The following is a 27763-nucleotide window of genomic DNA, read 5'->3' as shown; positions in this document are numbered from 1 at the left end:
AGGGGCACAGTTTTCTTCTCTAGCCAGCACTCTTCATATTTACATGCAGCAAATACCACTGCTCGGTACATCTGCTTACCTTTGTCCACACTATATCCCCACAGCACCAATAATAGTAGTTTTACCCCTACCACAAGAGTTGCCCCTACCATAAGAGTGACACCTGTTCCCCAGTGTAGCACCAGTTGCAGAGTGTGTTATCTGGACTCAACTGTGTCTGCATACAAATCTGACAGCCAAGGCTGCTCACTCGCATATTGAGCACTGCCTATCCAAGACATCTCCTTGCTCTTGGACTCCTGCTTATATTTTATGTGATATGATAAAGGCAGTAAAAAGGGAGGGACGCCTTTTTTACATATGCTCTCCAAATCATCTCTTCACGACCCACCGGTCAGAACTGCTGGAACTGGAAGTTGGCAGCTACAGTAAATACAGGCTGCTGGGTGTCGTACTTTACTGTGGTAAAGAAATAGGGGGGATGGAGGTACAGTGCTGACAGGTGAAACAATGAAGTAAGGTGCAAGGGCGAGAGATGAAAGATGAAGTGAGGTGCAGGCGTGCAAGATGGAAGTACGAGGTTTTGTGCAGAGGTGAGAAATCAAAGGATGGTGTAAGGTGCAGGGGTGTATGTTGACAGGAGGGTGTGCATACCTCCCAACTATCTATTACAGTTACAGCAGGACAATTACAGCAGGACAGTCTAATTATTTGGACACTGTTCCGATATCCCACCCGCCAGCCCCAGTTTTCATTAAAGGGGGGAATATTTGGGAGAGCCAGTGATTACTGCTGCTCTGTTGTGCAAAGCAGTCGGTGATCACTTAATAGGTGCTGTTTTGCATGGCATCTAGCAGCGCAGGGAGGGGGAGACAAAATGATGATGGAGGGGGTCATGCCGCGAGCCCACACTCTCCAACAGAGATCCATCCCTCTTTCTGTCCAAAGCCTCTGGTGTTGCTGTTTTCTGCGGTGGAGATTAGATGCCATAAATAAGGTCCAATGAGGGATTGCAGCCTTTAATTGTAATTGTAGTGATCCTTTAATTGTAAAAAGTACCATAGCACTATGGTACTTTTTACAATTAAAGGATCACGGTAACTGCTTGAAAACGGCGAGTGCCCTGTATTATTTGAATATATCTATATATCAACATGGGTCTTTATGAAAGCAGAAGTAGACCTCCTTCAGGACCAAACAGGTACCAGGGTGCACCCAGAAGTTTCACTGGAAGCCCTTCTGTTCCTTTCTACTTCCATACTCTACAAATCAATGGGTATTTAACATTCAATGGAAAAGATGGAGAAAAAGTACTAGTGCAGAGTTCAAGAATCTCAACACGTTCTGTCTCTCAGAATGTCTGGACTTCATCAGGAGGATACTGCCTGGTGCTCAGAGATTATATTTATAGCAGGGACATTAATTGGCAATGCATTTCCAGATATTTTTCCTGAAACCACCATTTTTTGTGTAACTGCACTTGCTACTGCACATGTGTTACATCCTACCCAATTGATTTGAGATTCCCCACTTGCACAGATTACTGTTAGTGTGCAAACAAATATAGTGACAAGCCCACCATTGTAGTGGTTTGGCTGAGCACAGTAAGGGTGTGTTCATGCAATTGAAAGCACAATTAGACTGGGACGTTTGTGTGTGAGAAAGGTGTAATACCTATAGGGGATTAAGCACTTGTGCAAATGCACAATTAAGGGGACAATGAGTTTGTATCGTACCTCTTGTGATTGGCTGGTGATGAATTAACCACTGATGCTGAAAGGTGCTTTATTCCTTCATGTGTACATGTAAAGTTTTTGCGTTTGTAATGAAGCAAAAAACATACATAAGGTGGAGAGCTTTACCTAATGTTTTACAGAAGATTTTAAGCATTAGTAAACCGAATCACGTAGTTGTAAATTAGTTATATAGGAAGGTACAGCTTCCAACATTATGCATTGACACAATGTTATAATGATTATAATGATTTTTTCATTATGTCAATGATTTTATCATATAATCACTGTAGAAAAGGAGCCTGATGTTAAATCTAAAAGTGACTACTAAAATAAATTGTGTTTTTCAAATTATATATTACAATATGCACCACACATGACTGATTTCTACCTACTATTCTGTTTTCACCCCATAGCGTACCGATCTTTTTTTTCCATGCAATATCCCACATCCATCCATAGGGCATCATTTATTACTTAATTTATTCTAAATGCATACCAGATCTCGATGAAGTACCCAGTTTGCATGCAGATAATGGATTCCATCCAGAATCTGGTAAAGCAAAGACTTGACCATTGATCGAGGCAGCTGCATTGGCTTTTTATTTGCTTTTGAGGCACGATGAAACTTGATGATGTGCTAGAAATAAGAAACATAAAAATGTTATTTTTTTAATGTTTTTTTTTTTTTATTGCTATGTGTATGTAGGCCATGACATGCAGTACGGTCAATGGCTGAATTTGTACACATAGGGTGAGTGTGAGTGCTGCATCACTGTGTCTTCTCTTTCTTCTCCTTTTTCTGAGCTCTAATGGTAGTTGCCAAAAGTGTATTGGGCTAAAGGACCTCTAACTTTACAAACACAGGACATGTGACAGAAGAGGAAGGAGCAAGGCTAGTGAGCTTGCACTGTCATTATTCACGTCACGTCTACTGTTTATAGTAACCAGGTGTTGCACTCCTCTACGGTACATTTGGGCTCCCATGTTCTGACTTTGCTCCACCCCCTGTTGTCATTTGTGACATGGTTGTGACTTCAGGGGTCCTTTAGCCAGGTATAATTAATCAACCAAGCTATAATCATTTTTTGGTTACAATTCACATCCAAGTTGTGTTTCAGTGCTTAAGACAACCCTCTTTCCCTCCCATATTTGAATTTTAGCATTTTTGAAAACTGGCATCAATTCAGCTATAGTGGACATCTGATGTGAAAATAGCACCTGCAAATAGTCACAAACCAATCCTAAGTCCATGGTAAGAAAAAAAAAAATGTTTTTTGTTCCCCAGTGTTTTTTCATAATAATTTCACTATAGCTAAATTGGCTTTAGTTTTCAAATGAATGGAAAATTATAAAATTTGATTATTTTCTCCATTTGAAGTACCTTAAGGGGGATATTTACTAGGATGAGAAATTCAGAAAGTGAGATTTTTGGTAAGAAATCTCCAGTTTTTTTTAAAGAGGCAATCATTAACACTGAAAAACCAGTTTGATTTTGCAGTGTATATGATTGCCGCTTTAAAAAACCTAGAGATTTCTTACCAAATCTCTCACTTTCTGAATCTCTCATCCTATTACATTTTACACTAATAATCGAGGGCCCTTTACATAACAGAATCAACTTTGTTTTGCTTTTTTTCCTTTCACCAATAGCAAGAATTTGTTTTGTTTGTGATAACGTAGTCACATTTCAGATACATAACACATTCCTACCTCCTCACTAACGACATATGCATAGCTCAAAAACTAAAACCTAATAAAAAAAGCATGCCATATACAGTACATGATTAGGAGTGCAAAATAAATCAATATCGACTCACAATTCCCTAGCAACAGATTAACTGTTACTCAGTGTTATCTGTAATAGGGGTTTGGAGCAAGGTAATAGAAATACAAAGGCAGGTATTCAATGATGTTTGCGAGTGGTGACAGCGAGCAGGGCTTCCTGCTCGCTGTCACCACTCACCCTGACAGTATTCAACACACCCTCCGCATACGCCAATTCCCCCTCGCTCCGTTTTTTGAGCGAGGGAGAATTGGCTGATGCGGCTCCAGAAGCAGCGAGACTTGCGGCTAAAAACAGCAAGTTTTCTGCAGCAGCCACGGGTCTCGCTGTTTTGGGGAATTCTCGCCATCCTGTGACAGCGAGGATTTCCCCAGAACGTTGAATAGAGCGAGCGGCCAGCGCGGGGGTTAAACAGCGAGGATCGCTGGTTTACTGCAATCCTCGCTGTTTAACCCCCTTGCCGGCCGCTCGCTGCAGCATTGAATACCCCTAAAGGTTGGGATTTCAGCTAGGAGTAGTAAGTATGTAGTTCTTTTTTGTCATTTCTTTTTTTTTTTTTTCATTCACTTTTTTGTTTTATTAATTATTGGCTTGTTCAACATCATTATCATTATTATTAGTAGTAACAATTGTAACCAATGTATAGGTTGGAGTATTGCACAGAACAAACCTTTCACTCCGCTAATGCAGTAGTGGGAGATTAACTCTTTCACTGTTATAGCAATTGTCTTGCCACTCTTTTACTGTCACAGCAATTGTCTTGCAATACAGCAATTAAATATTTGTTCCACTATAAATGTAATGTAATCATAGTAGGTGCATAGCACAAATATTTGCACTACATGGCTTTGCAGCACTGAGGTGTGGCAGGATAACCTTACTCACACAGCTGATACAGACTGCGGGGAAGAATACTCTAATCCTTGGAAACCTGAATGGGCTTACTTTGCAACTCCTAGGGTATAAGCATTTCTATCTCCATCAGCTACTGACTCTTCATACCGTGTTGCTGAAACAAATAGGCTCAAACATCCCCTGGTACGATTACTGTACTTATGAGTATGGGCGGGATGCTATATAGCAGAAATGCGGTAAAAACCCCGTTTTCGGGGTTTCTACCGCATTTCTATATGCTATATGGCGCCTCCGCAGTGTCAGCGCTGCGGAGGGAATCGCCAGCTAAAGCTGGCGAATCCCTGCAGAAGCCTATGGGCTTCTTACCGCAGCGCTGTTTGAGGGATCCGTCACGGATCCCTCCCAGCGTGCCCTGCGGCCGGCGCCGGGGTCTGCGCATGCGCAGATGGACTCCCGGGTCACAGACCCGGAAGTCCAGTGCCGGCACCGCATCGCAAGTGACAGCTCTTACCGCAAGAGCTGTCCCTTGCATGAATAACGGCATATGTTATAGCATATGCCGTTATTAAAAATGCGATGTCCGGCGAAGGGGGGCCGCGGATGTTATAACATCCCGCCCTATGTGTGGAAACTCTGCAACACCTCCTGGTTTGTCATAGCTAAAACCTTCCCGGCTGCTTACTATGGACCAGTACTGCACTTTGGAGGGGCCAGAGGGCTGAACTCACCCTAAATATATAATTGATTCAAATAAATTTCTCCCGTGGAAAAAAACAGAAATATTTTAATATTTTATACTTAAACGATCTCTCTAAAGATACAAATTTTCCTCAAATTTCCCAGATTCCACCAGGAATTGCTAACAATTCCTTCAAATTAGACATTTCCACTCATTAGTAAAACAGCTCATTGTCAATAGGCCTCTCACTATTTTCGAAATTTTATGATTTAGACAATCTTAACCCTTTGAGTGCCAATATCTCTGTGAGAGATGTCCAAGATATCTGCTAAAAATGCCAACATCTTTTATGGATGTGCAAAATATGAGTGTTAACATCTGAGATTTGCAAGATATCCGCTAAAGATGCCAGCATCGCTCACATTTGTTAGAAAAATTCAAATAAAAAATGTTGTGTAAAAACAGATTAGATTTCCTATTTAAGGTAAACATCACTGGTCATTATTATCAATACATTTTTTTTTAAATAATGAAAAATTTTGTTTGGCAATTTTTACACCAATTTTGACAATTTCACTTGCCACTCAAAGGGTTAATCTATTAGGCTGATCTCCCTCATCAGAGACATCTGTCCCCCAAAGCTCATCTCATGAAATGGCTTGGGAAACCGATTTGAATATCACTTTAACTGATGACGTTTGGAACAACGCTTCATTTATATTTAAATATATAATGTACATAAATTACTATATAGATGGTATAATGGGGCAGAAACATTAAAACTTAAAAATAGATAAACGCGAGGGTGATAAACATCCAGCCGATCCGATCCCAACTGTCATTTTTCTAACACAGCCTATTACATGACAGTTATGAGTTGATTGGCTTACAATTATCACCCTCACTTTATTTTTTTTAAAGGCTTAATACATCTGCCTCTATGTTCCCTCCCAATTACACAAAATATACCCTGAATTCTCTGATAGATGCTGGAAAGGCTGCATTGCTGATGGCTAATACCTTCAAATATGGTGTTAATTTCCTTAAAAACAAAGCAATCTCTAAAAAGAAGTCATTAAGCTCATCACAAATCTACCCAATACAAATACTTTTTCCATCCAATTAACCTCCGATCTCTATCTAATCAGCAAAATAACCTGTTAAGACTTTGCAACTATTTGCCAGTTGGCTGCTGTCTGCATCTGGTATACTGTACTTACCGCATGCAATACATTATTCATTTCCTTAAAAACTCTTCTAAAACATTCACCAAGGTACATTATGGGGCCCGAGGATGTCACACCAACAAATTCTTTCCTACTTCACTATATAAAATTTATATCAGCTAACTGATCATTTCTTTTCACTCCCTAGTTTTGTATGAGGACAATTGTGCTTACAGACCTCTTGGTATACCATGTCCCTCGAGAGTCTGATAGTTTTCCATGTATTGTTTTTCTAAAAATATATGTCTTAAGCTGACCAAACATTAGAATGATTTCATGCCGAAATGCATGATTTTGACAGTTCGTATGATGCATTGTGTGTGTTTTTGTGCATATCCTGAGGTGCTTTATTACAATAACGATGCAATGTGCGAGACCTCGGTTCGTGAGGTGGATCTTATGATCTTATGTGCTGCACACATGATCTGAAAAGGCTACTAATGACAGGTTGCTGGGAGTTGCAGATCTTACGATAGATCTTATGTGCAATTGCACACATAAGATCTATCGTGTGTCTGGGGAGCTGCCAGGGAGTTCTTGGGGAAATCTTTGGTGAGGATGTGTGCTTGCCTGAAATCTTTTGTCCAGGAGGGATGAAAGATTTCAAGGCTAATTTATGCACACATCTTAATATCACAGATCTTTCTAGTGTCTGGGCACCTTTAGATTCCAAATCGCCTCATGTATGGCCACCATTAGTTGCAACGGCTAGGATGTAACAGGTGACTGCACTGATAAATTTGTCATATAAAGTGCTACGATATATTAGCTGCAGCTTTTACCAATATAAGTTCCATTGTGCTCCATATACAGACGGTCACACACAATATAGAGGTTGTGTCTAAGATGCATTTTTTTCAAGAAAAGAGGCCAAATGCTAGCAATGTTGCAATCAGGTCTCTCACACTGCATGGCAGACTGAAAATAAGGGGGGTATTCAACCTGAGATTCCGATCTGACAGTCAGAATCTTGGACCTTTTCGCCGGCTTCCAACACAAATTCACAGTTTGGAGCAAAAATAAAAACAAGCAAACCTGCACCTTACTGGGTTGCCATCAAGCTGGTACTGCAGGTACTTAGAGAATATCTGAACACAGACTGGAATCTTGTAGGTGTTTAAATGATTTAATTCATGAACAAAAATGTTCCCAGCATCATACTTGTGTGTCTGTTTCTGTGCATGTGCGTGCACCCACTGCAAACATTCTGCTCGCCGGGCGCACGCACCCTCCAAGGCGAGCGGGGGGCAGAGAAGGGCGGGGTGCCTTAAAATAATGGAACGCCCAGCGTTCCATGGGCGTTCCCATGAGAATGCTGGGCATTCTCATGGTAATGAGACAGTGACGCGGGGGCGGGGGGCTGGCAGCTGACATCACAGATGTCAGATGTCAGCTGCCCGCCCATATCCATCCCAGCGTACACGCATATGGAAGTGACTTGAAAGTCACTTTTATATGTGTGTACCTTCCACATCTTTTGATGGTTGGCGACCATCAAAAGATGTGGGATGTTACCAGTGGCATAGGAATGGATGTTTATGCTAAACATCCATTTGCAGCCTGTGCGGGCGAACATGCGCTGCGAGGGGGGGGCGGCTGGACAGACATTCGGAGGTTGGGGTTTGGTGGACTCGCAAGGCTGCAAATTTGCAGCCTTGTGAATCAACCAGAATAACCCCCTCAGTGTGCAGCAGCTTCTCTCAGGGGGTTAATTACTAAGGTGGGAGTTCTATTGAAGATGGGATGTTGCTATGAGCAACCAATCAGATTAAATGTATTATCTTCTAGAAGGTGCTAAAGGAATAAGAAATAGATCTTCAATAGAACTGCCATCTTAGTAAATACCCACCTCAGTCTTCCTCCAGTTCAACTTTGTAGTCAATGACCTATATGTTTCACATCTGGGCTATATATATGAAACATATAAATGCAGCCAGTATTTACCATGAATGGGAAAAAAAAAATGTATCCCTTTAGTTCAACATGGTGCGTTCATGTGCCGAATCCCTAAAAAATGTCTTTATTAATAAGAAAATGACTGGTTTAAAAATTAAAAGCACAGCTACATGCAGGACGGTGTGGAATAAAACACCTGTATTAAAGCTAGTACCAGTTCTCAAGCTCCTCCGAATAGGTAATGTATATCAATGGTCTCAGAATCTTATTGAGTAGCTTGCATGCTGCTTGGCACTACATGTACTATGAGGTGACCTAAAGTGGAGGGAACTTCAAGTTTTCCCAAGTATCCTACCTGGACCTTTTACTTCTGTGTAACATAACAGACTAGGTTCTGGCTGCGCTAATGCACTGTTCCTTTATATCATGGGTCCTCAAACTGCGGCCCTCCAGATGTGGTGAAACTACAAATCCCAGCATGCCTTGCCACAGTTTTCCAATAAGGGAGTGTTAAAACTGTGGCAAGGCATGCTGGAAATTCACAACATCTGGAGGGCCGCAGTTTGAGGACCCATGCTTTATATCAACAATATCAATTTCTATTAAATGCTACATTTTACCATAACACACACACACACATATTACAATAAAAATCTAGAGGCAGAATTAAGATGTGCAATCAACATACAATACCAGGACAATATTATCCAAACATATTAAATTAGCTTTTTTTCCCCATACTTTTAAAAATATGTTTTTCACATTTATATATTAATTTAAAAGAGATTTAATGATGTACACAACACTGGCTTTATTGTAATTAATTACAGGAGTCCCAGGAAAGTTGTCTTCAACCTTTTAGTTTTTCCAAGTCTAATCCCCATTTGAGACTGTACGTAATTATGATGCCTAGATAATGTAGGCAGAGGAAGACATAGCTTGTGGCAAAGGTTGACCTACATTGGGAAATACTGCATTACATTAGTCTTCACTTCGCCACTGCGGGTACTGGGCATAATAAACAACATTCTAAGAATAGCAGTCATGTTAGGGCAGGTGGCTGTATTGAGAAGAAGCTATACGTGTCATGTGAGACCTGGTTAGCAGCCAACATAGACCAGAGGAATATCAGTTCTCACTAAAATTGTAAATGAAAAATCTTCATCAATGTTATTTTTATTGAGAGAACCTATGATAATGATAGGTGTCAGCAGAGTGTGATAGATGTCAGTCCACACAATGAATAATTTAATCAGGCTTCAGGTTTTGCAATTGGCAGAAAACAAGATGCTGGGAAAAACAGGGTTAACAGCATACCCCCGAAATGTCCTGATTTTTGCGAGACAGCTACATTTTTTGGTGAACTGTCCTGCTGTCCCACACGTAGCCAGTAGTGTACTGTGGTAGGATGGGCAGTTTGGAGAACTTCTGTCAATTGCGCATGCACACAGCATCTATCTATGGGAAAGGGGGACTGGAGGCATGGCCAGCAGCTCAGTGAGAACTGGCATGCCCCCCCCCCCATAGTTATGGCAAATGGGAGGGTGCTACATTTTTACTAAAAACATGCCCCTTTTGTCAAGGCAACCCCCCCTTTTCAGGAGTTCTGATTGTTAGAAGCTATGAATTGGCATGTGCAGATACTGGTAATAGAGCAGTAGTTATGCAGCCAGAAGTATATGTGGTTCATATGGTATGTGAACAGTGCTATACTGTAGCACACTTACATATACTATGGTGGCAGTGACTTAGATACACCAACAGTGGTGCTGGTATAAAGGAAGCAGCAGGGTCCTTACTAAATATACACAGTCTGTTAAAAAGATGCTTAGCGTCACATCCTCTGTAATGGAGGGTGGAGAAGACAAGCATTGAAGCCACACATGAGCAGTTGCACAGGGGTCCAGTGGTAGCGTGACGCCAGGGCCATCTTAACAGCATTATGGGCCTCCATCATGCAGCTTTTACTGCCCTGCACTTACCTTCTATTGCCTTCTTCCTTATGATTTATTCTCTTGTGATTTCCTATCTTCTGTCTATCCATCTTGGCTCCTCTCTCAGCGCTCTTCACTGATAAAGTTGGGAAGATGACATTCTGTGAGACCATAAGCCATAAGCAACATTTTATTTTTGACTTGCTGCTTTAGGCAGTAGCTCACCCAGCCAAGTGGAAAAGATTTCCATGTCGGAATATTGACCTTCGGAATTCCGACCGTCGGCCACTCATACCACACCTGGATGATATATCCTAAGCTGCTTACAGCAGTTTAGTATATGCAATCCTTAGCAATAACATTGCAGGAGAAGGTGCATACCCCCCTCCTTCCTACATTTGCTATTACTAAAACTGCTATTCGATCGCAGTTCGGGATGACCATCAAACACAATGTTTATCTGTGGCTGTAAGCCTGGGCAAGTCTGGCCATTGGATGGGGTCCTTGTGAGGTCAAAGAAACTGCATACGCGACACAGTCCTTGGCATTGCCACACATGGAAAATCTGTGTGACGCTCTTATTTTCCAGAACACTGGACGCCGTTACTCCCACCCCTCCCCGCAAACCAACTCTGCCTGTCAAGCAGGCAGAAGCATTCACATTTCTGAAATGTGATAACAGGACCCATCTGCACATGTGCTGAGCAGGTCTGGCGAGTGCACAATTCCTGATAAACAGGAAACTGCGATACTGATTGCTTAAGCGATCAGTACTGACAAAAGCACTAAAAGGAGTATAAATGACAGGACATTGACACAATTATCAGGGTGGCAGAGATATACAGTACAGTATTCTAAGAAAAGCAAATGAGGAGAGAGGGACCTGCTCGTGAGAGCTTACATTCTAAAGGGGCAGACAGACTGGGGTGACACAGAAGGGATAGAAGTGAGCATAAACAAAAGGTTATCAAGTCATAATTGTGGGTATTTGGGGTGGGTGAGGGTAGAGTATTATGTGTACCCTGAATGTATCTATGGGGCACAGTAGATATCGGAGCTATGTCCAGCAATGCACGCTGAGACACAGACTGCACACTCCGTATACTCTCTCTGCAATGTTCACATCGCTTAAACCTCTCCTTGCCACTAAGATGGGGAGGGCTCTCTATTACTGGGCCTGTCACAGTATTGTAAATGCAGAGCAATGTTGTCACACAGATCCCTGAAGCAAGATAGTTTTTAACATGTCATCCAACACTAAAAACAAATAGAGCGCCTTTCAAATTGATCCATGTTAGGGTGCTAAGATGTATATAAGGTATATACTGTAGTAAAGGAATCCATGGAATATATTTAAAATGCGTAAAAGGTATATTTAAAAAGTGCATTGTATTAAAAATGAATTGGTCTGAGACACTTACCCACAGATCATGCTCTGCATAATCAAACAGCAGCCATACTTTTCTGTCACTGTGAGACAGGAATACTTTCTGTAATGCAATCACATTTGGATGCTTCAATTCGCGTAACAGCTGCAAGAAATGAAGAGAAATCCAGTTAACGCAAAAACAGGCCTCTGTACAACCGGAAAATGAATAAAACAATTCTGTGAATCCAGGTATAAGATTTAAGGTGCCTATTAAAAGAGTGATCCGGCTTTGTGAGGCGATGTGCACTCCCACGCATCACAAAGCACAAAAAGTATGTGCTGCACACTTTTTTCACATTGCATCCAGTTCAAAACACACACACACTGCTGTAGCACATCCACTGCATTTTGAACTAGATGCAATGTGATCTAGTACAAAACACACGCCGTGTATGGGCACCTTTACGCTGTGTACACACGGGTACAATCAGCATGAGATTTTGACTAGTCAAAATCGCATCGTAATTGCATGAAGGATCGTATGCAGATCGTATGCAGGTCGCACAGGTGTTTTACTTTGCGATCCCGATGGGCGCTCCCATGACAGAACAAATCGTAACCCAGATAGACGGGGCTGCAATGGCTATATAGTGCAAATCAAATGTAGATAGCATGAATTGTATGCAAATAGTACAGAGATAGCAAAGATTGCATAGCACTCAAAGTCGAATAGCAAAGCAATCTCACCGTGTGTACACAGCATTAGTCTTACAAATTTTAATTAACTGAAATATGCATTATTTTTGCTCTGAAATTCACTTCACTGTGTCTATATATGAACAGACTGTGCATTCACTGAAATCCTAGTCCTGGTTTAGATAATTTACACATATTCATTGATATTGCTGAACATCACTTAAAAGTGTGGGTTTTTGTTGGACTAAAGATATCACTGTATAATGTTCATCAAGTCCCAGTCATTTCACTAGTTCCTAACAAAGTGGATATATTTTAGTGCACAAACAAATTAACCCACAGTCACAGATGACTTTTTGTACTTGCTATATAATAAACACACACACACATTTTTTAGTTGGTGGAAACAAGTGGACTATTTAATCCAGTGTTCTGCAAATCGACGTGTCGGGGCTCAGCGGCCCCATCTTCAGGATATAATATAACGTGAAGAGTTTGTGAAAACTTTAAGAATATGCAGTTTATCAAAGGCAAGGTGTTTTATATTTTGTATCTACTATATTCGTGAGGGCACCGGCTGCATTATTTGCCTATTACTTGGGGCTTAAGAACTACCTGTTTTAAATTAATTGTGCCACCATTCTTATCTAATCACTGTAACAAATGCAGTGATTATGACAGCCAGGTAGAAGATGTGGAATGTGAGGCAGCCTAGTAGGCATGGTAAACAAAGGTTGGAGATCCTAGAGGGCATGGAACTAGAATGAATGAAAGGGGCATGATTCAGATGCCACACACAGCACAGTGCACTGACACATGGAACCTCACACATGCACCAGACAGGTACTGCACATGTGCAATACGGGTCTGCTATGTCGATCGCATTATAGCTGTTAATGACAATCAGTTGCCATTTGGGGGCAGGGAAGGGGCTGTTTCCAAAAACAAAGGTGTGGCGCCTCCCTCTTGGGGGGGGGGGGGGGGGTAACAAGGAAAGGACCTTCATGGGAGAAAGATCTTTCCTAGCCTCTTTCCTGGCTTTGCAGAGGTCAGCTTAAACATCTCCTCCATGGGTCGCACAGCCACCTGATGAGGTTGCAGGTGATCCAATGTGGAGTCCCCTGACACAGCACAGATCACTAACGCAGCAGGAGGTGTCTACTGACACCAAACGTCTCCCGCTGCATTACCATACTACTGCTATCGCTGCTGCTTCCTTATAAGTAGTAACGATAAAACCTCAGTTGTACCACATCTGAATCAGCCCCTGGATGCGGATGAATTGCCAGTTTTTTTAGGCATTTTTAGAGCACCCTAGAATCATGTGTCTCCCAGATGTTTTGGTAAAGTTGGAAGAATGCTGCAACCCAATTACAGGGGGTTTGTTGTAACTATCATGTTTTTAGATAACATTCTTAAAAATAAGGGGAGATAAGGAATTAGTTACTTTTATAAAACCAATATTATTATTACTGGTAATATTGATACTTTCAAATGCACACAATTTGAGCAAAGCTTTATACTACAGATTGGGTTAGTTACTTATATTTGAATTTACTATTGTGAAATAAAAGAGTGTTACTTTAAAATTATAAATATTACATACTTTAAATTACTTTTGACCTACTTGCTGTAATATCAGCCTTGATTCACAAAGACAATCTGGTGCCCCATGAAACCTATTAGACAAATATTATGGGTAAATGTACAAAACAATGTTACTGATTCTAAAATGTTCTCATAACAAAATATTTGATATGCAGTGTTTTTTTGATAAAAGAGTCATTATAAAGACGTTTCTTGTTGGAATGACTTTATAATTCATTTTGGCTACATTTTTCTGCAAAGTAATTAATTAATACCCCTTTCACACTGCAGCTCTTAACCGGTATATTGCCTTTTTTTTAGCCTTTTAAACCGGTTAGAGCTGCAGTGTGAAAGCGCCGGTCTGCATTTACTGGTTACAAAGCAGAGTCCTACACGGTTCGGAGCCGTTTTTATGCCGTGTGAATGGCTCTGAACCGGTATATAGGACTCAGGCAGCAGTTAGCACTGAGCTGGTTATCAGCGCAGTGGATATTTAATGATCGGGAGCCGCTTATTACATATGCACATTCATATGCGCATATGTAATGAGCGGGATCCCCTCCCTCCTAGTGACCTGTGCACGCCAGCTGCCTACAATGCTGCCCGGATCCGCAGCCAGGTACCAGGGGAGGGAGGGGGTGTTTCTTGGTGCTGGCAGTGTGGGGTGGGGGGCCCTGCTGCTTTACCGACACCTGTGGCTGCCGCCCCCGGGTCACTCCCTGAACCCGCTCTGCCTACTGCATGGTATATTACTGGTTAATTACCATGTACCTTTCACAACGGGTTCAATGTGAAAGGTACAAAAACGGTAATTAACCAGTAACATACCATTTACAACATGCAGTGTGAATGGGGTTAAACTTGCTCTGACCCGATTAAAGAAACATTTAAAAAAAAAAGGTCAGAGCAGGTTTGGCAGTGTGAAAGCAGCATAAATGTTCATTCTAAAAACTCACAATATTGACTACAAGTTATATTACTACCACAAAACTACAAAATGCCTCTACGAGCTCACTTAACCCTTTGAGTGCCTGGTGAATTTGTCAGGGATATGTGGTGAAGGTGGGCAGAGGGTATTTGGAGAAGTTAGTGGCACATGGTGCATAGCTCCTCTGAGGTACGTCTTCCTCCTTCAGCAGCTAGACCACGCCCCCATTTTGTTATTCTTAAAAACGTAAACTATCAGGTACTGTTCCAAATGTTCGGTAGTAAGATTGTGTCAACTACAAGGACCCTCATCTCCAGCGCTGATGGATCATATGTCAGCATAGCATGTGAGGGTAGCGCAGTGGTAGGCTTCCTCACTGCGCTGCATACTTACTGTGACTCAGCATTTCCTCCACAGCGTGTGATGTCTCAACCCTCCTGCCCACCTCTTCTGTCGCAGAAGTCTCTCTCTTGGCGCAAAGTCCCAGGCCAGCGGCAAAGGTTCAGGAGCTTCATGATGGCATCCGCCCTGATTTACTTTTATTAAAATGAATTGGCAGCCTAGAACAGTGCCAGACGTAGTGTACATCCAAGGTCCCCCACTCTGCACACATATTTGCCCGGCCCGCACACTCTACCACTACCTGGCCATCATATATAGAATTGCGAGTCCTTTTGGAGGATAAATGATGCAAATGTGCCCAGCCCCTCCCCACATACCCACCAATTGAAGCATTTTTGGGGGCAGGGACTAGTGATTTGAGACCCGGCCACACTCTCCTCACTGTTAAGCAGCATCTTATTTATTATTTATTACCAGTTTCTTATATAGCACATACATATTCCGCATTGCGTACAGAGTATAGGTGAACATTCACATTAGTCCCTGCCCCAGTGGAGCTTACAATCTATGTTCCCTACCACATGTACACGCACACACAGACATTCTAGGGTTAATTTGTAGCCTACCAGTATATTTTTGGATTGTGGGAGGAAACCGGAGTACCCGGAGTAAACCCACGCAAACACGGGGAGAATATACAAACTCCACACAGTAAGGGCCATGGTGGGAATCGGACCCATGCCCTCAGTGCTGTGAGGCAGTAATGCTAACCATTACACCGTCCGTACTGCTCTGGGCTTCTCCTGGTGGGGAGGTCATAATTTTAGGCAAGTATGCATACAATTATGAATTGGGCCCTATGTACGGCTGTGTACAATTCCAGTTATCAAGTTAGGTAAAAGTTTTCATATTTCTACCTATAATAAAATAATATGAAACTCTTTCCTATACTGTATCCAGCAGACAACATCATGTTGTATCCTCATGGCTAGTTGAATTCCCCCCTAAATATGTTTCAAGACATAAATGGAGACAAATGGAAGCAGTCCAACACAGTTCTTTACAATATTGACACTGGTTGCCTAGACATCATTAAACTTCCCTGACAAACAGGTCCTTAGCATGAGTGATTAGCGCTGTGAGCTCAGGGTTGACTAACTCATCAATATTGATTGCAGGTGGCTTCATAAGCCTGTCAGCAGCACCCTGTCCATTCATGTTATAGTGATATCTGTCACAGACACTAATGCTCGCTCTCTGTTTGTTCATCTGTTGTATTTGTGACCTTGCTCCATTTTGACCATCTTTCCCTGGCCTCATCACAGTTCTGATGCCAATTACTCTTGTCTGCTGACAGCACTAACCTCAGCCTGTATATTTTTATTATCCTTGTCTGCCACCTGTTCTGACTAAAGTTTGTGAGCCTCCTAATATTCTATTTGCAGAATGTTATGTCTCTTCTGCACTTTTATGTTCAGTTACAATGTGTCAGGAGGTATTCACTTACAGGTTGGAACATGTATGGAAGGGCATGACCACACCCCGTAGAGTGTAAAGGGAACAGCTTTGTATTAGCTGAGAGGGCGTGGCCATATCATCTTGCAAGAGTGGTTATAGCACCATGGTGCGCCAGGCCAATGTACTTGGAAGCTGCACACTTTCGGGATGGTTTAGGATAATAGTTTTCAGTATATCCATTGTATGCCCCAGTTGAAGACTTGTCCATTGTAATAAAAAACAAAACAAATAGCAAGGGGCGCTGAAGTGAATAGAAACTCAATGTACTTGATAAAATTTATTTGGTACACAAATACAAACAATTCTACGCAAATGCACACTAAGGTTAATACTTTACATATGTTAACACAACCTACAAATGAAAAGAAAAAATATATAAAAACTAATGAAAGAAAATAAAATTAAAATTAAAAAAACAATAAAAATAAAAATGAATAATGGATTATTATTATTTGTATCATTTTTATTTTTATTATTTTTCATTTTTTATTTTATTTTCTTCCATTAGTTTTTATATATTTTTTCTTTTCATGTGTAGGTTGTGTTAATATATGTAAAGTATTAACCTTAGTGTGCATTTGCGTAGAATTGATTGTATTTGTGTACTAAATACATTTTATCAAGTACATTGAGTTTCTATTCACTTCAGCGCCCCTTGCTATTTGTTTTGTGTTCTATTGGATTTTTGGAGGTTGGCAATCCTCCAGCACAGAGGCAGCAGAAGTTGAATTAGCCCGCTAAGATATTCCCTAGCGCCAAAGACATTTGTTGTTGGTTACTGTTGTCCATTGTGATAGCAGTAATGCCCATAGAAGGCTGCACTGTCAATAGTTGATGTTTAACCCCTTCCCGACATTTGCCGTATATATACGTCATGGCTTTTACATGGATGTACTTCCCGACACATGACGTATATATACATCATGACTTTAAACGGTCACCGCGTCCAGAGACGCGGTGACAGAGGGATGATGTCTGCTGTCCCTGACAGCAGACATCCTCCCTCATTGCCCAGGGGGGGCAGCTATGCCCCCCGTTATGGGCGATCGCTGTGATTGGCTGTTCAAACATGAACAGCCAAAATCAGTGTTGAAATGTGCGATTGGTAAAAATTAGACGCTGCTGCCCCCTAGTGTCCAAAAAAAATAAATGAGGTTAAAATAATGATTTTTTTATAGATATGGTCTTTGTTAGTTATTTTGAGTGGTATGATTATTTGTCTCACAAGCAGAAAATGTAACATTTTGCCAATAGCAAAATGTTCCATTTTTTTACGACATTTTGGTATTTTTCACAAAAAAAAAAAATTGTATCGACCCAAATTTACCACTAATTTAAAGTACAATGTGTCACGGGAAAACAATCTCAAAATCACTGGGATAAGTAAAAGCAAAAAAAAGTTATCCCCACTTAAGTGATACATGTCAGATTTGAAAAAAAGGCCTCTGTCAGGAAGGCAAAAACATGCTGCGTCGGGAAGGGGTTAAAAGCCATTGGTAGAAAACCATCAGTTGATTAACCATCGAAGGCTGAGTATATGCAGACCATGGCCATCGATAGGTGCTGATGATGTTTGCTCAACATTGTGAATCACCATAGTGAAGCATATTTACAGCACCATTGGCCATAAACCATTGATGGTTGCAACCGATCGGTGGATGATGGCCATCCCGTTGATTTAGTAATCAGCAAGTGTAAAGCTATAAATCATATAACACTATTACTGATAATGAGGCTAATTCAGCTTGAAGCTCTAATGTGAGAATTTGGGGTGGACTGTGAGGAGTTAGCCACCGCTTATACGAAAAGAGTATCAGCCCCTTGCTAAATTGAAAATTAATTGCTAAGCACAATATTTTTGCAACTCCTGAACCTTCTAAAAGATTTTACTGTCTGTGAAAATTTGAGAAGATCTGAGGTTTCCTCTGATCTGTGACTGAGACAGGCTGGATGTGGTCATCGCTGATGTCACAGACCCTACTTAAAAACACCTGGACATGCCTAAGTTTTTTCTGACACCAAGGTTTCCATCCCCAAATGGCAGCTTCCTGTCAGTCAAATAGTGAGGGGATTCTGCTTGTGATCCATAAGCATTTTCTGTTGCCTTTTCCCCTTGCGTATGCGTATGTGTATGGTATGTATGCGCAGTTATTAGATAATCGCTCGGTTGCATTCTCACATTAGTTATCCGATCTTACTGAGGCCCAATGTATGCCAGCTACAGCAAGGGTGACGATTAGTAGGCACTAATGTGCATTAGTTACTGGAAAATATATGGGGCTGGCGTAAGCCGTGGCAAACTGTCAACCTACTGCTCTGCCCCCCAAGTCTGCCAGTGTCTGTATCATTCAGTGCCTTGGGGGGCGCAGGCTTGTTGGAGGGGCTCAGGGGGTGTCCCAGGTATATACCCTTCCTCTCCCATGTTCCTGCTCTTTGGCACCATTTTCCCAGTGACTTCTTCGGGAAGATGGGGCTGTGTAGTGAGGGCAAGTCTCTGCCACTTTTTGCATGGATATAGGCATAGTGAAATGATTGGGTATATCACTTTATTTGGTACTTGTGTATTATCACGGCGCCTGGCTACGCTACATTTTCAGCGTAGGCTAAGCTACGTTGTCAGCGCAGCACAACAGCTGCCTAGCGTAGTCAGCATAGTGACTCTGCGACAGCCCTGCGTAGTCAGCGTAGTGTCCCCATCAGGCAGCTAGTCACGTACTGTCCACGGGAGCTGCAGCTCTGTCCCCGGCAAGCCTAGTGAGCGCCCCTCACAGAGAGGCGCTCCATCTGTCTGAGATGCAGGAGCGTCTCATACGCTTGAGTGTCTCAGACGCTTGAGCGTCTCAGTAACTATTGCGGCAGGGTACGGCAACCCTGCCGACATGGTTAGGGGTTCAGTAGGGTGTGCGTCTCCTGCACAAAGGGCGGGGTGTGCCTCAATAAAGGAGGCATTTGCCAGTGCTCCATGTTACATACTGGCAAATGCTTCCATTTGAAACCCCCACTATCCATGCCAGCCCGAAGCGCGCTGGCGTATATAGTGGGGGTGTTTCAGGAACATATGTCATGTCAGGCAGGTTAAAATGGTCAATGGTTCCCACACAATGTAATAACGCAGACTGACTACGCTAACTGCATAACGCTGACTGACTACGCTAACTACGTAAGCTCCGGCTGGCCGCAAATGGGCGGGAATATGACGCTGATACTAACAGGGATGCCTGACTGACTACGCTAGCTACCTAAGCTCCGGCTAGCCGCGAACGGGCGGGAACACTACACTATGATGGCCGCGGGAACACTACTCCTATTCTGACAGGGGCTAACTACGTAACGGGCGCCGTGATAATACACAAGTACCCTTTATTTTTAAGCCATTGCGAACAGGCTTTTTAGGAGCTCTTGTCCCTGTATGATGGAAATAAGAAGTACCAATAAAAACACATTGCATATCGCCGTTATGTGCAGCGATAAAGAGTGCTAATTTATTACAGAAAATATCAAAAAAATCCCTTAATCTCCTAATTCTTTAAACAATTTACTCCTCTAATTCCACTTTTACACTAGACAGCCGGGTCAAAAACCCTTTCCACTTTTATACCGGCTTCCCGACCCGGCACAATGCCGAGCGGGTTACGTCACCAGAGGATCCTGAGCCTGTGCTGGAGGATGAGAGAATCTCCCAGCGCCGTCTTCTCCATTGCTGCGAATGGTCCCGGGTCGCATTGACCCAGGGTACCCATTTACAGTGCACAGCAATCCGGATTAGACTCATGTCACAAATTTGTGTTATCTTCGTGTTAAAGAAGATAATTAAAGCATATTATTTTTCAGTAGACTAATAGCAAACGGCACCTTGTGTACAATATGTTTGTTTTCAGGGAAAATCCCATGTGATGTGTAACACGTTAGACAAACTACAGATCATATGAAAAACAGTAGCACAGCTGGAAGGCATAAAGCAGACTGACTTGAGCATATGACTTCTTTGTGAGGAAGATTTAACAAACCAACACTTGTTACATATGCAAATAAAACATTTTGTTACATCTGTCACTTGCGAAAGTGAAGAAAATGTACACTCTAAGGGAAAAGTACAATGCATTGGGTCCACTAGCTTAACAGTTTACATGTGTTAAATAGGAAAGACCAAATATTACTCAGTATAGATAGCATTATAGTAAAAGTTAAAACACATATAAAATAATTTATATAAATACACACGCACACACACACACACACACACACACACACACTCACACACACATACATACAGTTGACTACACCTAATTCCAGACCAGCACTATAACAAATTCTCATTCATTTTTAAAATATTGTCCCGCAATAGATTGCACAATGTACCATGTTTTTCCATTTGCTGCTCAGCGAGCCTTGTAATGCTGCCCGCCGGGCTTGCAAATGCCCACTCTCCCTGCCGCACAGTGAATGTACCAAACGCACTGTGCATGGATGTTTTGTATACATTCGCAGGCTAGCGCGCGGGTCCGAAATCATTGGAGGGTTGCCGTCCATCGAATGATGTCTACAGTACAGCCCCTGCTGACTTAGATTTGCGGCGCCCTGTTCAGAAAACTGGGCAGGCAGCTGACGTCCGGTTACCTCAGTCTCCCGCCCCTGGAAGCCAGATGCCCACCCACGTACGCATAGGGATACCCACCGGTTTCCCAGCGTTTTCATGGGATCACCCAAGAAACACAGGGCGTTCTCATGCAAATGGTGGGCAGGGGGGCCCACCTCCAATCTACTTCCCCCACCCTCCTGTGCGAGCGCCATGGAGACTATCCAAGTCTCCAAAGGCACCCGCACAGAAGCCTTGCATATGCGCATAAGCGAATATGTGCATGCGCAGGGCATTACCATCGGTCCCCCATGTTGAATGCATCAAAATATCATTAAGTAAATATATATTTACTTCACTGTGGTGAACTCCAGCTGCATGCTACTGCTCCTGAGCCCATTATTGTGGAAATTCTCTTCCAACAAAAGTCCCTAAAAACTTTTTCTGTCTCGAGTGATTGGGATATTCCCGAATATTATCTAGAATTGTTCATCTGTGGATACCACGGTATAGGACAACCATAGTGATATCCGATTTCATTTCTCGCCCCTGATGAAGTCATGATTATGACGAAACGCGTTGGTCCCTGTCATCATATGAACTGAACAACTAATAAGAGCTGTATTCATTGTTCATCACATGTATCTGTATATTACCTGATTACAGGTTTTTTTTATATATCTGTATATTTTATTAAATATCAATTATTTTAAATTGTCTTATATTCTGAAGTGCTCTCTGAAACTCCTTTTCTTTACATACCTATCTTTCGGGTCCTGTCTAACAGAGGACCCCTCAGAGGAGCTGCTCGTACACTCTGAACGCAGGAAGGGGATCCCCCCATTGCTTAATATATATATATTAATATTATTATTATATAAAATCTAACCTATTTCTAAACAAAGTGAAAAAAATACATTTCCAGGGGATTTTTCTAAGCAGCTTTGCAGAATAGTTGGCAACATTTCATGTGAGCTGTGATTATATAACTAAAATAACACGTGAAAATAACAATTTTAGTCAAGTAGGAATATTCAGTAGGGAAAATTAATACAGGCAGTTATCTAATTAATTTAAATATTAAATACACATTTGGGGAAATTATTACAACCCCCCATGTAGCAAGTAAAGCTGATTCAATGCAGAGGAAGCAAAGGAAATAAAATCTCTACATTTTACGACAAAAATATCTGCTGTCATTTTATTAAATAATGTTTAGCAGAAGGCCTTCCAATTATATGTTATACAGCCCAATTACATTAATTTTCTTTCCTACAAACAGTTCTGTCGTCTTCTGGAATCATACTTACTGTATTGTCCCTATCTAAATACAAAATTAACCACATGAAAAACAAACATTTCAGATAGGGCAATAAACCTGGCAAATTGTTGGCCCACATGTGTAAATTGACCCGCCAAGGTAATTACATCGCCACCATTATAAATTCTTCTACTGGTGAAGATTATTCCCACAATTCCGCCATAATGAACCAATTCCATTATTTTTTTTTATGAAAGCTTATATATTCCTCAATCGATTAACAAGAATTTGCAGGATGATCTTTTCAATAAAGCCGAACTTTCCAAACTGTCTGAAGATCAGGTGACTTGGAAAGGGATATCACAATGGAGGAATTAGAATTTACTACTGCTAGCCTTCCAGCTCATAAGACCCCGGCCCAGATGGCTTTACAGGTGATTGTTACAAATTACTTCAGACTGATATTAGCCCAATATTATTAGATTTGTTTAGTTTAATTCACGGGCATTTCCCAGTATATTCCTTCTTTAATGATTCTCCTATGATCTTTTTGGCCAAAGTCAACAAAGATCTCCAGTTGGTGTCCTCATATAGGCACATTAAATTCAGACTTTAAAAAATTGGATAAAATAATGGCCAGATTACAGTCCATCCTCCCTTCCTTATTGCCTCTAAACCAACTGGGATTCGTGAAAGGCTGACATTCAGTTAAACGCATTCGCACATCCATAGCAGCCACGATTGCTTCCTCCAGGGACCCTACCACTTTCAATATACTGTTGAGCCTTGACACACAAGACGTTTGATATGGTTAGAAGGCCACATCTATATGAAGTTCTACCGCGAAGAGCATTCAGACAGGATTTTATAGGTATAATTTGCTATTTCTACACTTCTCCAAAAACAACCTTTCCTCTTAACGGAGTGAGGGGTGAGAGTTTACAGATGTACAGGGGAACAAGACAGGGGGGTCAGTTGTCACCCCTGCTGTCCAACCTGTCACTAGACCCTTTTCTTAGAATATTGCAGTCCAATGACATGATTAAAAGCATTGAAATAGGCTCCTAAGAAGTTAAACATACGGCCTTTGCTGACGACATGCTTTTGTACTTGTCTGATTCCAAATCCTCCATGCCTCTATTACAATCTCTATTGCAAGATTTTGGAGACATCTCAGGTCTTCAAGTGAACTTGGACAAATCAGTGGCAATGTAGCTGAGGCCTGGATATTCCAGTCCTGTTTGGCATTCCTCTGTATTGTTCTCCTGGACTACCAAATACTTTGAATATTTGGGTGTACTGATTAAAAAAAACCTTCCTCTTTATACCACATGAATATTTCTAAATATATTGTAGGTACTTGTTTCCTAGCACGGCGCCCGTCGTGGGTAATCGCATACCTTAAGTTAAGGTAACTTAAGGTATGCGATGGACGCGATATTTGGCTATTTTTAGCCTTTATTGCCGGCACTGAGAAAATCACGTTGATCGCGTCCATCGACGAGATTTTTTGGGTCCCGATGGATGCAATTAAAATCGCTGGCGCCGTGCTAGGAAACAAGTACCTTATTGTATCCTTGACTAGGAATGTAACGAGGTGGCATCATCTCCAGCACTCCTACCTGGGTAGGGCTAACCTGCTCAAAATTATATCTGTCCCAATAATATTACATTTGTTACAGTCACTTCCTCCTTTACTTACAATTGAAGACACATAAAAACATTAACTCATGCTTTGTTAAATTATTTGGAATCACAAACGTCATAGATTTGGTTTATCGCAACTCCAGCAACCTATCTTTAATGGAGGCATTAATTTCCCACAATTAATGAATTACAACCATGCCTCTTTGTTCTGCCACTTTAGAGATTGGATTCTTTGGAGTACCCAAAAGCTCATCTTGAGACAAAAAAATGGGTTTAATTACCCACAAAACTCGGGTCTACCCCAATGAAAGTGTCATTTTCCTGATGTCACCATAGACTCTTTGTTGAAAAATCTCTTTGACTCTTGGTGTATTGTCCCAGCAAGTTCATATAGGGAATTATTTTTAAACATTCATCATAGAACTTATATTAGTCCACATCGTAGTTTCATGATGGGTTCCTCACAAAGTTATGGGTGCCCTAAATGACACGGGGACAATGCAGACTTATTTCATTGTCTGTGGTTGTACCCAAAAGTTGGACATTTTTGGTTTAAGGTCTATAAATTTGCTATGGATAATGGGCTATTTTCAGGATGAAACCTTAAGGCCAGAGAATCTCAGGAGGTGGTCGCAAACTTTTATTAATCCTGAGCTAAGTTGCCAAAAAAACAATTCTTCCGGTATGGACTCCTGAAACTCCCCCTTTTTCACTATTTAAAGAAAAGTTATTCTAACTATTCTGGATGAACTGGATGGAAGCTTCCCTTCATAAACAGTCTAGTGTTGCCTTGAACTCTGGGAGAGTTATATCTCAACTCTTCCTGACCCGACAAAACTATTAATTACTAAATGCTTCTCAGCAACATCCTGTTATCCGACCGATAACTAATGACCCACCAATTTAGTTGACACACTGGCCCTTATTCTAGTTGATTCGGACGGATGCGTATTTCGGACAGGAACCGAGTGATCCTAGCCCCGTCTACCGCACGGATCACTCACACAGTCCGAATGCGGTAAGACGCTGAGCGTACGTACCGCGAGTGGATGTTTCATGTGAACACCTCCTCCATCTGTGTGAACCTCCCTCATCCTCCGATGGTCACCGAGTGCTCCAGACCACTCGGACATTTTTCCATATGAAAGCAGGGATATGGGCGGGCAGCTGACATCCGGCTACGTCAGTTGTCCGCCCGCCACACGTGCATCACAGCCGCATTACTATATGTACGCCCAGCGTTTTCATGGGAACGCCCATGAAACGCGGGGCGTACACATATGGTTATGAGCCCAAACAGCCCTTCACGCCCCTCTCCACCCCCTGCTCGATGGTTCCATACGATCATTTTCTGCACGGATCTCACTCCATGTTCAGAAGTGCGAGGCGTTCGCACATGCGCAGATACGCCTCTGCACATGCGCAAATACCAAACATCGGCCGTCCGACCGCACACGGACCCATCCGACTCAATCAGCATAAGGGCCATAAGGGCCACTTTGGGAAAACTCCACATACTTAGGAGTCACTGGCATTGCAGCCTATTGCGCATTCATAGTCTAATACACTTCAACTTTTTTTGTATAAGGGCCACTGTTTGGGCTTCGAGATAGTTGTCCTTAAAATCTTTGTATTGTTCACACCAATGTATACCAAGTTGTTTACCTCCTTTAACCTGATATCTGTAATCTTTGAATGCAGTGCGAACAGGGGATGTGTGGGTGGTGAGGGGCTGCACCCTTATGAACGCCCAGCTTCCCCAAGAAAACGCTGGGCTTTCCCATGTAAATTCACCTGTGACGTGGGTGGGGGGGCAAGCAGCTGACGTCAGCAGATGTCATCTGCCCGCCCGCTTCCTGTATAGACACCAGAGAGGTGTCTTACATCTGCGAGCACCTGCAAAATCATTCCCTGGTCGGCGATTTGAATCATTTTATCCCCGCACTCTAAACTACCATTCACATGTGGGCATATTCAGCGTGCGAGGGGGCGCCATTTGTTCGGGCGGTGGTAAAATTACATGCAAAGCTGTGAATTTTGCAGCTTTGCATGTCAAAAGGAATGACCTCCAATACTGCTTAAGATGCATGCTTCAGCGGTTCGCTAGCAACGTCCTTTGTTTTCTGTATATGTAGCTCAATCTGAGGATATTGGGCCTGATTCATCATTAATCACAAAAGCAAAATCTTTCTCTATTGGACAAAACCATGTGCACTGCATGTACGCTGCCAGAGTCCATCCCGCTGTTCCTTGCTCTTGCTGAATAGTATTGCAGCTCAATCAACGCGTTTCGGATATAGGGAAACATCTTGAAAAAGGATATACCCTATATCCGAAACGCGTTGATTGAGCCGCAATACAATTCAGCAAGAGCAAGGAACAGCGGGACGGACTCCGGCAGCGTCACCATCATCTTCCCCCGGCGTTGTCTGCAGCACGCCCAGCACGGAAGGAGAAGCCGCCGGCACCCGCTATCAGCTACTGCCTTCATCTGGACTTTCGTTTTTACCGTTGTTTGTCGTGTGGATACGTGGATCTTTTATGTAATAAATCCTACCTACTTGTTTCCTGACGTCTACGACCATCTATTGATAAAGAAACCTCTTATATGAACGCGAGAGCGAATTCTCATGTAAGTTGAATTCATGTTGGCATTTCCTGCACTGTGAAGTTTACCTTAAAGAAACCGTTACGGGCACACCTGAATTGAAGTGCACTGTAAATTCACTTCTAATCTATACCCAGAAGAATCACAGGCAGTGAATAGAGATGCTACATTACAGATAATTCTTTATGTATTATCTCCACAGCGCTGGTTAATTGCAAATCTTTTTTGCTACATGTATTCCAATTTGGGTTAGGGCGTTAACCCCTTGCAAATTACCAGCTGCACCAGTCTATTCAGCGCTGGGTACACACCTATCCTACTTTCTCACAATATCCACGGTACTTCTATAAAGACGCAGCAGGGGCTGCACTTGCTAGTGCTACTGGGCTACCTCTGGATCTCATAGTAAGTAACCTATGCTACAATGTTTTTAGTACTTTATTCAGAAAAGTTCTCAGATCAGAAATATAATGTTCTTAAGGCAAACATTTCTTATACTACAGAGTAAAGATTGGGTGCACAAATGTTCCTGAGGTCAATGCTTTATGTTTCACAAAATTTAGGGGTCTATGCATGAAAATGAAAAAACTGATACGACACATGAGCCTAATTATTTAGTACAGTCTTAAAGAAAGCAGGATCACTAGCAAAGGAATAATAGTCCCTTGTAATAAGATAACACCAACTGAACAATACTTTGTTAAAACTGATTATGCGTCAATATAAACACTGCAACGTTATCCCCTTGTTTTCTCAAATTAGCAATGATCTCTCTTTAGTTACGAAACAAAGGTTAACCCTACACACTGTTTGGGCTGCATGGGTGTACCTAGCATTCTTCAAAAATGGTGACATTGTGGTCCTCCTCCAGTGACATGGGGCTAGGCTGCCGCTGGAACTAGATGTCACGAATCAGTTCTCAGATCACTAGGACTTTGGCTTAACTTTTGGTGGAGAAAATGGGTTAACTTTTGGTGGAGAAAATGGGTTAAGAGTGTGCCGTGCAGACAGCAAGTGCAAGATGTACTAACCTAATACCCCAACCCTAAGTTTTCCCTCTAAGTACAATAGAAGCAGGGGGCCTTCTCCCAGTTACTCCATATGTATGTATGTATGTGTGTA

General features: G+C 42.0%; 1 protein-coding gene across 3 annotated transcripts in view; it reads right to left on the bottom strand.

Annotated features, from left to right (window-relative positions):
* The window catches only part of CDK19 (cyclin dependent kinase 19), a 224938-nt gene that overhangs the window by 135982 nt on the left and 61193 nt on the right, over positions 1 to 27763 (bottom strand). For 2 of the 3 annotated variants that reach the window (XM_083176899.1, XM_083176900.1), the window contains 2 exons: positions 11531 to 11641; positions 2233 to 2373 (listed from right to left, as the gene is read on the bottom strand). In XM_083176899.1, coding sequence (XP_083033025.1) covers positions 2233 to 2373; positions 11531 to 11641 — 252 coding nt within the window. The remainder of the gene's footprint in view (positions 1 to 2232; positions 2374 to 11530; positions 11642 to 27763) is intronic. The other variant, XM_083176902.1, reaches the window with a different exon arrangement.

Source organism: Crinia signifera, chromosome 3 (assembly GCF_055691185.1).
Source record: "Crinia signifera chromosome 3, ASM5569118v1, whole genome shotgun sequence".
Classification (NCBI taxonomy): domain Eukaryota; kingdom Metazoa; phylum Chordata; class Amphibia; order Anura; family Myobatrachidae; genus Crinia; species Crinia signifera.
This window is presented reverse-complemented; position numbering and strand designations above follow the sequence as displayed.